The sequence below is a fragment of the Lepisosteus platostomus genome, chromosome 14 (assembly GCF_059453375.1).
Source record: "Lepisosteus platostomus isolate fLepPlt1 chromosome 14, fLepPlt1.hap1, whole genome shotgun sequence".
NCBI lineage: Eukaryota > Metazoa > Chordata > Actinopteri > Semionotiformes > Lepisosteidae > Lepisosteus > Lepisosteus platostomus.
The window spans coordinates 21830866-21843072 of record NC_142624.1 but is presented as its reverse complement, the minus strand read 5'-3'; the positions used below and the strand labels follow the sequence as shown (position 1 = coordinate 21843072).

Genomic DNA, 12207 nt, shown 5'->3' with positions numbered 1-12207 from the left:
CATCGCTGAAATCTCCCCTTACCAGCATACGATTCCTCCCCATCCTTCTAACCACCACCCTGCTCCACGGGACAATCTCTTCCCCTCCCCAAACTAAAGAGGACCCCAAAAATTATCAGAGTGGTATTCATGGATAGGCTCAGCAGTGCTTTATGGGCATCTGGTCCTGCTCCCCAGCCTCTGACAGTCCCCTCTCCAGCCCCCAGGACCAGCAATGGAAGGCTCCCAATTGACAACATCAAGAAAGGAAAGGGCCCACTCATACCAGAGGTGGGAATAAGAACATAATAAAGGATACACACAAGAGAAGGTCATTTTGCCCTTCTCGCTCATTCTGTAGTTAGTACGTAATTGATCTGAGGCTCTCTCCCAGCCATTTTTTGAAGGAAGCCAAGCCACTGGCTTCCCCCACATAGCAGGGTAATTTGTTCCATGCTCTTACAATCTTTTGGGTAAAGAGGTGCCTCCTATTCTTGTTTTTAATGCCTATCAATGTAGTCTCCACTTGTGTCCACTGGAACGTGGGGGGGCTTTCAGCGCAGGGCAACCACCTTCTTGGGAGCAGTAACACCAGCCTGCCAAAGCTGTATTGATGAATTATGTGATGACTCATCATTCGTTCAACAAAAGGGTCAGCAAAGATAAAAAAAACAAAAATGTTTTGTTGGGTCATCACTTGGGACTCGTCAATGATGAGTCACCACGCAGCCAAGAGCAGCAGGAAAAGTTCCCATCACCCTGTCACCAGAAGCCAAAGTGTGTAAGACCCATTAGAAATTGTCTCCAAGGGGTACATATATTCTGTGAATAAACCGTCTGGTGAAAGGGCTTTCTTTGAACAGAATACAAATTCTCCCAGGCAATGTCCTAGAAAAGTATTCATTTGCAAGAGGAATATACTGTAGATCTACCTTTAAACAAAACCACTCGGTCTTTCTCCTGCTGATGCAGCAAGGCAGAGGTACAAGAGTGATATGAGCTGCATGTGACGCAAACGTAGGTTTTAAAATATTAAGCAGTATGGTGTGTGTTCTTCTTAGCATCCTTATCATAGTGGTTTCAGTAATGATGGTAAAATTCCATTTCTTCAGACTCATACAAAGTCTGCAGTACCATACCTACCATACAGTGGGAAATGAAATGAAAACAGTGTGGAAATACAACAACTAAAAAAAAAATAGAGAGTTTCAGACATAATTCATAAATTCAGTCCCTTTTTTTGCATGTCGTTAATCACCTTTTTCTTTTGTGTCTGTTTTAATACATTAGCTACTGATTTACTGGGAACATATTTAATAGGATTCTGATATTAAGGAAAGAAACAAACCTTTATTCATAGTTATTCAACACATTTCTAGTCAAAGCACTTTATTTTATAAACCGGGATAGGGCATATTAATTTAATTTAAACTGTTTTGTATGTTTTAGGTAAACACAATTACGTATGAAACTCACATGTGTCTGTGAACATATAAAAGAAGAATTGCAGCTTTTGAAAATAAGTAAATTTTTAATTTCCAAGATAATACCTGATGTAAGAGATGAGTTAAATGAGTACACTGGCTGTACAGTAAACAAAGTAGAATTCTCTTTGTGAAAATTATTTTCCAGATTTAAATTTCTATTATGCTCTAATAGACTTGTACTGTATGTGGGCATGCATGTCTCACAATAGATGTTTAAAACTTTTCACCCATTGGAATGAAAAAAATCCTCTTTAAATAAGAGTACAATGGTACCATATCATGATCAACTATTAAACAACATAATCTTATTTTTTTTGCTGCTTTTCTATCCTGTTTTTGGTTATGTGGCACAACAGGACATTGCAGAGAAAAGGGTCTAAGCAAGTAAATTGACCAAACAAACAGTTAAATGTGACCCAATCAGGTACTGTTAATGAAATTGTAAGCCCACATGAATTTAATTGATAATTGTTAGATGGAAAATAAGCTGGCCTGTTTGGATGACAAGATATAGTTTTAGGGACAACATCATCAAAAGAGCCCCATCGATTCTGAAGGGAGGCTTCTGAGAGGAAGTGAATGTTAATGCCTTTCTGGAAGTTTCCGGGGTAGATAAGCCATTTCACTTGTCCCTTCCGGGTGTTGTCCTGGCAGGAGCTGAAGGGGAAAGTGCTCCTGAAGGGCAAGAAGATGGGCGGCTTGGAGGACTGTGTCAACGGGACACCGGAGGAGTCCTTCAATGGGGAAGTGAGCGACGAAGATGAGGCTGCTGACATCGACGAAGAGCACCTACGCAATGACACCCTGCGCCGGAGAGGCAAGGTGAGGATGCAAATGGGGTTGGTGTTCTCAGAGCTGGTGGTCTTTTTTCCTGGAGTGGTTAAGGGTTTATGGACCTAAGAGTCTTTGAAAGAAGCTGACCCCCACCGAGGAAGACGAGTTAAATAGCCTTCATCCATCAGTAAAATTTTCACAAATATTCAGCACACATTACTTGTGTGACACATCTTTTAAATTGTTAAATTTAATTAATAGTTTCTTTTTTAAATTGATTTGATTAAATAATTAACCACTGTGTTATGAGGTCAACAGATATACAGATGCAGACGATTTTTCCAAAAGTCAACATATCGCATTAATTTCAGAAAGCAAATGTCTAGTTTTAACAATACTCAAGATACACACTGCTGCGTTAAAGTCTAAAACACTATTAGGAGCTACAAAATACACTATGTATGTTACGATTGGCAACAATTTATTCAAACCTTCATTCCTTTCTACTGTTCTAACAACTTTCACTGTTAAAAAAACAGCGTAAGACTATATGAGAAGAACCCAAGCCTGTCATTTAGCAACATACAATTCATATTGTTCGGAAACAAAAACTTGATCAAAGCAAGGTAATCTATACTCAAGATTCCAACATGAAGTGATGTATTACCAAATCCATCAAATTTGCCAATCAAACTTAATTGAATATGTGGTTTATTTGTAGTTATACGCAACTAATTAAAAAATACAGACTGAATTGATTTCTAAATTTTACCCAGGCTTTATTCTTTACTTTCTACAACTGTGCTCGTTTTCGCTCTGTCACCCCACTGGGTGGAGCCATAGCACTAAGTTCCATTCTAAAAAAAGACCATTTGCATTGCAGTCTGATTGTCAGATTCTCATCATTAACATCATTTGTTTCTCTCCATTCATCCATAAAGGCTGCCTTTTATACTGCACAGAAACATATAGATCGGTCAAGATTAGCTGTTAACAGAAAACAAAAAGGCTAGAATTTCAACAGGTGATCACTGACAAATTTAATTATTTTGCTTAAGGTAGCAAAACATAGAGTGAAAACAGTTCCAGATGTCATAGTGTTTTGCACAGATAATAAGGTGCACTTCAAAAATCATCATTATCAGCATGATTAGAAAATTATGGATAATAATTGCGATGAAGGGTGGAACACTGGTGCAGTGGATTCACTCCCAGTGCTGGGTTTCAGGTCATGCTGTCTGCATGGAGTTTGTGTGTTCTCTCCTTGTTCACATGGGTTTCCTCCCATAACATATCACGTTATATCATACTGGCATGTTAATTGGCTTCTGGGAAAATTGCCTTGGTGTGTTTGTGTGCACGTTTGTGGCTGTGTGTGCCCTGCAAAGGACAGGAGTCCCATCCAGGGTGTCTCCTGCCTTGTGTCTGTTGCTTGCTGGGATAAGGTCCAGCTCCCATTGGACCCACTATAAGATAAAGTGGTTACAAAAAGGTTCGATGGATAATAACGAAGGTAACTAATAGGCAGAGCAATCATTCTTTCTTATAAGTTTTTTTTTCTACTGCTTGTTCATTGTGTATTATAGGATAAACCAACATAAATAGGATATGTGAACGTTTTTAATTCACTAGCAGACCTTATTTTGAAGTGCTACCGTCTGTCCTTATTTACCCCAAGAAATAAGATGGCCATCTTCAGTGGACCAGGTAATGAGTCCTGATTCTGTTACAGTCCGAGGGCAGAGTTCCTTCTCTAGAATCGAACACAGAGGTCCACCACACTGTTGGAATTGAATTACATAAAACTTAAACATTCCTCATCAAAGATACATGCATCAGGCTGGGACTAGACTTTGTCTGCCTTGAAACCAGTATCTCCTTCCAGCATTACATAAACAGAATGAGGTTAGGGAAAGCTAATCACATTATACTCTGGGGCTGAAGTTTTCCCATTACTGTACCACAGGGCATAGAGACAGAGAGAGAGATGGTCTTCAGTGGACACTTAATTCCTTGGTGCTCAAACTGCTGAGATTGCAGTAAAGTTAAACTAGAGATTATCTTCTTGTTTGACTAATGCAAGGATACACACTAAAAAACTGTCGAAAAATCAGAATAAAATGCAACACATACATTATACACTAGACTAGAGTGATAACATCCATTTATCCATTTAATAATGACTTTATCCAGTACAGTGTTGCAGGGGAGCCCGAGCCTATACCAGTAAGCAAACTGCAATAGGCAGGATACAATCTTGGTAGATCACCAGTCCATAACCGGTAATCACTGGTTAACAGTTGTTAGCTTCTAAGTAAAATTTCTGGACCATATGATCGTTTATGATGGCTGAGTTTTGTAAATATAACAGTAAATATAACATCATGGCCAGTTTAACTCCAGATAATTTGTTTTCTGAAAGTGGGAAATTATTTTTGTAAGATAATACTGATTGCATTCTAAATATATATATTGTATTATATGTGAAAAGCAATACATTTGTATAATATTGTACTACAGTCTTCACGCCAAGTTCATAATAAATCCTAATGTTAAACTGTCATTAGATCAAATATAGTACAGTATGTACCATATTTTTTAAGTGATTGTTAGTACTGACCAGAAAAGGGATTTAGATTACTACTGTTTCTTGTATCGTAAGAATACATCAAACAAAAAAATAATCTTGGACCATATCCTCTAAAGTAGGGGTTCCAATCCTGGTCCAAAAGACTGACAAAACTGAAGGTTTTCATTTCAGCTGAGTTTAATTATCTAATTAAATATCTAAAATTAAATAATTAAATATATTAGATATTAAAAAGTTTAAATATCTAATTAAACACATTTTATTTTAACTAATATGTAGATTGATTAGAATACTTGCACATTTTATTGCCTACTTAAAGGTTTGGAATTTTATGTTGCTTATAAAATGCAATAGTAAAAGGCAGCCTCCAATATCTTTAAGAGCTGAAAACAAACTATTAATAAGTCAAATACAGCTTTGATTGTGTAACATAGAGAGAGTTGTGTGTGGTCCTCCGGGATCAATATTGGGAACTCCTATCCAAAACCGTTTGAACAAGAGAATATTGTTAAGAAATTTTCACTACACTTATTCATCATAGATAATGCGATCTCCTTTAAGACTAGACTGAAAGGATTAGTGTACAGCAAGCTGCTGAGAATTGCCTTGGAGTGACTGACAGGTCTGTAGGAATCTGTCAGCCTACAGACAGAAGGTAGGTGTCCCTGTCTGTTTGGGTTCAGGCACGGATTAACTTTCACATAAGGACAGGTGTCTCCTGGATGCCCTGTTGGCATTGCTAATTAGTCTGGATTGATGCCCACAGCTCAGTGTACTTACCAGAACAACTTACAGCCTGGGTTACTGGATTTTAAGAGGCTGCAGTGATTTCCACTGCCTCAGTGTGTAAACATGAACCTTTGTATAACAATGTATCATTTGCTTTGTCAATGCCCATGCATTGCAAATAAAGCAATGCAATTTCCTTCCATCTGTCCATATACTGTTGGAAAAAAACACGCAACACCTCCTCCTCCACACTCTGGCCCTCCTGTCTGCGTGGAACAGGCTGAAGAGTGGCTCATCCGTGAAGAGGACCTGATGCCACTGCTGACAAGTCCATCGCAGCCTCTGTCTGGCCCAAGCCAGTCGGGTGTGACATCTAGGAGGTGTGAGCAGAGGGTCTCTGACAGGTCGCCTTACTCTAAGGCCAGAAGCATGGAGCCTCACTGTCCTGTCACTGATGTCAGCATTGTGTCTGCGGGCAGTTTCAGAAGCAGTGCGGGTGGCAGATCTGAAATGATCTCTCAGATGGACCAGTCTGATGTGTCTGTCCTGCTCTGGTGTGGTCACTCGAGGGCGACCGGATCTTAGACGGTCATCTGCCCTGCTGTTTTGCTGAAACTTTCTCTGCAGTCTGGACACAGTGGAGTAGCTTACTCCATAGTGTCTGGTAACGGTGGCACATGACATACCTGCCTGCAGCATTTTGGAATGCACAGAAAACTGACTAAGTGTGGCCTTTTTCTTGCAGTGACCTAAGCTTTGAATTAAGGCCTTTTTTAATGTGACCTGATCAGGCATTGCTCCACCTGGACCTCGTTGGGTAAAAGTGCACCTAACGAGCTTTCGTGTGATTGGCAAGTTGCGATGCCTCACTGCACAAGCTGTACTGCTGGTCAGGGGGCTTAAAACAAATTGACAACTTTTTTGTAAAAGTACATAAGCTATAACTATAGCATTCTCATCCCAGAAAATGTTGTGTTTCTTTTTTCCATCAGTATATATTTGAAAGTAAGAGCTCAGCTGTGCCTCTGGCAAAAAACAGACTCTTTTTAATTGAGTTCTAATAGGAAAATATGAGCCTTATTTTCCACCAATAGCAAATGTCAAACTAAATGGAAATGTTTTATTCTTTTTTTTATTTGTCATACAAACTGTTGACAATTCAATTCAATTTAAGCAATTTATGGTTCTGGAAAGAAAGTGCTTCACAATGATGAAGTACAACAACTGCAGAGGGTATCAAAGACATATAATTCCGGAAAAATAAATCCAACCATCCATTTTCTAAGTGCTTTATCCAATAGAGGGTCAAGGGGGAGCCAGAGCCTATCCTGGCAAGTGAGAGCTGCAAGGCAGGATACACCCTGGACAGGAAGCCTGTCAATCACAGGGCACTCTCAGACAAAAACACACTCACAGCAAGGCCAATTTTCCCAGAAGCCAATTAACCTAGACATATGTTTTTGGACTGTGGAAGGAAACACAGATGACCATGGGAAGAACATACAAGCTCCATACAGATGGATGTGAACCCAGGTCCCCAATGCTACAAGGCAGCAATGTTGACTACTGAGCCACCATGTCCCCGTAACAATAAAGCAAAATGTTCAAATGCTGAAAAAGTGAAACAATGAGGCCTAGTGGTTTTGCTTCCTTGTGCAAAACTGTGTTCAAATTAAGCAGTGCTCCCTTCTTCAGTTCTTAAACAATATCAGACAGTTCCACTATCATTGAAGTGAATATCTAGTGTTCTACTTGCTGTTTACTGACCGCTGTCCTAGCGGTAGCTATGGTGAAGGGTGGGAGTCTAGAACAAGCTACCCAGCCATGTTGTTGGATCACTTGGCTACTTGCAACCCAATGAGCACGACGGGCCACATGTTCTCCTCTTGTTTGTAACCTCTCTTTTGTTTTTATGCTCCCATTTCTCCTCTGTAGAAATCAAAACAGCATCTGTCCAAAGAGCTCTCAGACTGTGTGGTGTACTGCAAGAGTGTGCATTTCAGCAGCTTCAAACACTCGCGCGCTCATGCCAAGTTCTACGAAATCTCATCCTTCACTGAGTCCAAGGCACGCAAGAACATCAGGGAGACGGGTGAGCAAACAAACCGAAGCACGTCATGAATCAATTCACAACATCGTATCCGGGTGCGATAAGCTTCTCGTGATCCACATTCCTTGGCGCCGTCCGGGATGTTGACAGCATTTAGAAAATATCAAATCAGCCTGCTCCTCTCTGAGGAAGCATAACAGACTTTGTGTTTTTCTTCTGATCATTAGGAGCCGACTTTGTGCGTCATAACACCAGGCAGCTGACACGGGTTTACCCTAGTGGCCTGAGAACAGACTCCTCCAACTTCAATCCACAAGAGATGTGGAATGTGGGTTGCCAAATAGGTAAAGGATGGGCGAACGGAAAATCAAAGAGAATTCTTTATGTGCAGTGAAGGGAGGCCAGGAGACAGAAGGGTTGAAAAGCAACAGACAAAAGTTCTGAAAGATGGTAGAATGACAATGCACTAAGACTGAAGGTTTGTTGTGGAAGGATCCACAGATTATAATTGAATAAAGTGAGGGCACATTCAGTTATCTCCACTAAGGTTCTTAAAATGTTGGAAAGCATTCTTTTAAAACATAATTTTGTCCTGTATGTTGCTCCATTGTATTTCACTCATTTTAAAGTTTTGTCATATGTGTCTGTACAGTGCAAAAACGGTACTAGGAACAGTAACTGGTGCCAATGGAAGTGCTGGAAGAGGCGGAACGTAAGGGAAAGATGCATAAATAAAATCAACTACAGCTGAAAAGCTCAGGAGTGATTGAGGTTGAGGAGGTGGGCAGCTGTGTCATTGTACTCTGTATTTTTTTCTATTTCAGTCGCACTGAATTTCCAGACAGCAGGAGTGGAAATGGACCTCAATGATGGACTTTTTAGCCAGAATGGCCACTGTGGGTTTGTTTTAAAGCCCAAGTTCATGAGAAGCAGTGAGAGTAGGTTTGACCCAGAGAACCCTCAAGACAGAGAGGATTACCGGCCCCTCCGACTCTCCATACAGGTACCAACACACAGTTTAGTGCTCATGTGCTAGTGGAGACATTCTGAAAAGAGGTGCTATAATGAAGACACTTCAACAGCAGCAGGATGTTTCAAATTTCCATATCATGGTTACATAGCTTGAATCTCACTTTTTCTGTTGTTCTCTGGGCACTTTTCAGGTAATCAGTGGGCAACAGCTTCCGAAGGTGAACATCAAAGAGGGGTCCATTGTGGATCCACTAGTGAGAGTGGAAATCCATGGTGTACCTTTGGATCAGGCCAAGCAGGAGACCAAATACATTGAAAACAATGGTGAGGACTGTATTCACAGTCCGTATAACACTTCATCTAATGCCCTTACAAGCATATTGTCTGCTACTTATTTAGATTTTTTTATTAATTATTGTCCTTTTGCATGTATGAAAACAGCTTATGTGAATGAACTTGCTCAGTGATTTGATATTTAGTTGTAGCTTTATGTGAGAAGTTGTGAAGTTCTTAGATCAGCATTTTTCTTCCCAAATATCTCTCCCCAGGGTTTAATCCAGTGTGGAATGAGACCCTACAGTTCCTCATTCATGTCCCAGAGATGGCGCTCGTGCGCTTTGTCGTGGAGGATTATGACAAGACATCCAGGAACGACTTTGTTGGCCAGTACACATTGCCGTTCATGTGCATCCAGCAAGGTGAGGGGAGTGGAACTTCTTATTTCCTCTCATTGGAAAATTAACTAAACCCTCTTAGTTCCTTAAGGCTGGAACTCCTCAAAACATTTCTTTTACCCATTGACGTTTACACGTTTTCTTCACGAGTGTCACTAAATTGCAAGACATCTTTATCAAAGCTGCAGATACTTTCTTGGAGTGGAAGATGGCACAGACGGGACTATACAGGTGACTGCCCAAAAAAGAAACACCAACATTAGGTGTCTCAATCCCAGAACAGCTTCTTGGCATAGATTCTAAAGAGATGTCTGGATCTCTACTGGAGGGACATGACACCATTCCTCCACAAGAAATTCCATGTTTTTTTATGTTGGTGGAAAACGCTATCTCAGGCGCCATTTCAGAATCTCACATAGGTGTTCAATTGGGTTGAGATCTGGCGACTGGGACAGCCATGGTATATGGTTTACTTTGCTCTCATGCTCATCAAACCATCCAGTGACCACTCATGCCTTCACTGGGAAACAACCACTCAAGCCTGTAGGCTCCATACACGCATGTGTTGAGAACAGGGTAAAAGATCATTCATCTGACCACATGACTTTATTCCACTGCTTAGTAGACCACTGCCTGTGTTCTTTGCACCACATAACTTGCAAAAGTGCATTTTTAGGTGTAAGTAGGGGATTTTGCAATGCAACCCAACCATAGTATCCCTTTCTGTGACGTTCTTGAGGGACTGTACTTGATGAAACTGTCTGCTCATGCCTTACAGATTGACATTTGCAAGCCAAATGATTCAGTTAGTCTGTTTGTTGACCATTGTCTATGATGTCTTTCCCTCAGACTTGTATGCCAGTAATTACCTTGGTCATTGTTCCACATGAAACATAAGCGAGTCCAACAGTCTTCACTGAAGCTCTTGCCAAATGTGCCCCAACAAATCACGACTCCCTCAAAGTCACCTGAGATCTGTTCTTTCAGCCAGAGTAGCCAAAATAATGGGCAACTGGGTCTGCCCATAATTATTTTATATGTCCTTTAGCGTGATGGGAAGTTAATTGCTTTAATTAATTTAGGAACCACATCAGTGTGGAAGCATCTTCTTTCAATATACTTTGTAACCCTTATTTACTTATGTGTTTCATTTAGTTTGGCACTTAGCTGTAGTTCCCATGATGTTTCCCTTTTGACAACTTGTAGGAATGGTTTGCTTGGGAGAACAAGATGTTAAAGTTACCTTTACCTTGCAAATGTATTCCTCAAAATCTATGGACCTTTGATTTTGATCCATATCTAATTTTGTTTTAATGGTGTTTGCAGGATACCGCCACATCCACCTCTTGTCTAAAGATGGAACCAGCATTCCTCCCTCCTCACTTTTTGTGCACATCCAGATTATGGACACTGAATAACTTGGATGAACTTCAGCACTTTAGTTGCAGACAACTGCACAGCCTCCTCCAACCTTCTCACAAATATTGACGTTGGACTTACAAGAGACAGCTTCCTAATCACTGTTTACAGCAGAGCTGTGCTGTACCAAACTACAGAATATATAAACATAGATTTATATATTTTTATTACTTTCGAATCAAAGCATGATACAAAAACACTGTGCTGGTGTTTCATAATTGAAAAAATATCCATAACAAAACATCATGAAAATACATGACCTCTCAGTCACGTTGGAGTCACTGAATTCTGAAATTAACTGAAGCATAAAGAGATTACCTCATCTGTGGATAATTGAAGAAAAGATGGATTTGTAAATTAAAAGTACTTCTAAGGGACTGCATATCTGGATAAGCTCATGTCCCCACGACGAGCTGGAAATATCCATCCTGCATTTACACTTCACCAACTAGCAGGCAACTACAAAGGTACTGCACTTTGATTTTGAAACTTCTTTTGCCAGAGGTATTTGAAAACAGATGTGTGATCTTTTAACACCCATGCAGACTGAAGATAAAATACTTTCATATCTTCATGAAGTAGTTTCACTTAAAACTGTAAAACTGCTAAAACAGAGTTAGGAGTAAAAAAGTATTAGTAGGCCAAGGATTGTATTAAAAATTAACACGTTTTGTGGTAACCTAAAAGTTAATAGCTTTACATGCATACTGCTTTCCTTTTTAGTAGTGACGGTAGAATAATAAAATCAGAAGCTGTATTATATTAGTGCAAAATACATAACTATTAGAACAAAAGGTGAATGAATAAAACAGATTATAGTTTGAATTAAATAGCTCACATCATAAAATAATCCATCATTCTTTGAATTTAACATTTAAATAACCTATTGTAAACCCTAGTATCCTAGTTAATCTGCCATTTGCATTGTATTACCTCATAAACTCACCAAACCCATGAAATGCAAGCTGCAGATACCAAAAACCCCTGAGTTAAGCTTCTCTATAGTATCTACGTACACATAGGCTGCAATTGTGAAGTAATAAATCCCTCTTATTATATTCAGTCTGCATATATCAGTTAATATACACACTGCATATAGATAGAAAACATGTACAATCATATCAAAACCAAATCCTTTTCTTGCAAAATGTGTCACAATTAGCAGGATTAGTATAATTAAATAAAAACTGGGAACTGCAACCTGCCTTAATACACAATTGTTTTTATTCAAAGTATTTTTTCGTTCAAAAAAACAACAACAAAGGTTTTCTTACTGTATAGGTTGTTTTGTAACAAAATGTAGTTTTTGCTGCTGTTGGTATTCATATATTTTTATACTTTTATTTGCTTTGTTGAATATAAATTATTGCTTATTGTATTTTAATAAGTGATCTATATTTCTTTTTTTACAGCAGTTGTTTTAGAAAGGTAACTTTAATTTTGTTTGCCTGTAAATGTATACTTACATATGCCATGTCCACCTGCAAATAAATGAGAATTTCAGGGGAATAGTTTTCTGCATTACGGCTGACA

At 39.4% G+C, this 12207-nt stretch overlaps 1 protein-coding gene across 3 annotated transcripts in view; it reads left to right on the top strand.

Moving 5' to 3' along the window:
• Nucleotides 1-12183, top strand: part of LOC148648987 (1-phosphatidylinositol 4,5-bisphosphate phosphodiesterase delta-4-like) — a 28924-nt gene extending 16741 nt beyond the window's left edge. For all 3 annotated transcript variants that reach the window (XM_088605007.1, XM_088605005.1, XM_088605006.1), the window contains exons 10-16: nt 2121-2288; nt 7495-7651; nt 7837-7953; nt 8434-8612; nt 8773-8905; nt 9130-9279; nt 10582-12183. In XM_088605007.1, the coding sequence (XP_088461133.1) occupies nt 2121-2288; nt 7495-7651; nt 7837-7953; nt 8434-8612; nt 8773-8905; nt 9130-9279; nt 10582-10673 (996 nt within the window). In that variant the 3' untranslated portion in view covers nt 10674-12183. The remainder of the gene's footprint in view (nt 1-2120; nt 2289-7494; nt 7652-7836; nt 7954-8433; nt 8613-8772; nt 8906-9129; nt 9280-10581) is intronic.
• The last annotated feature ends 24 nt before the right edge of the window (nt 12184-12207 follow it).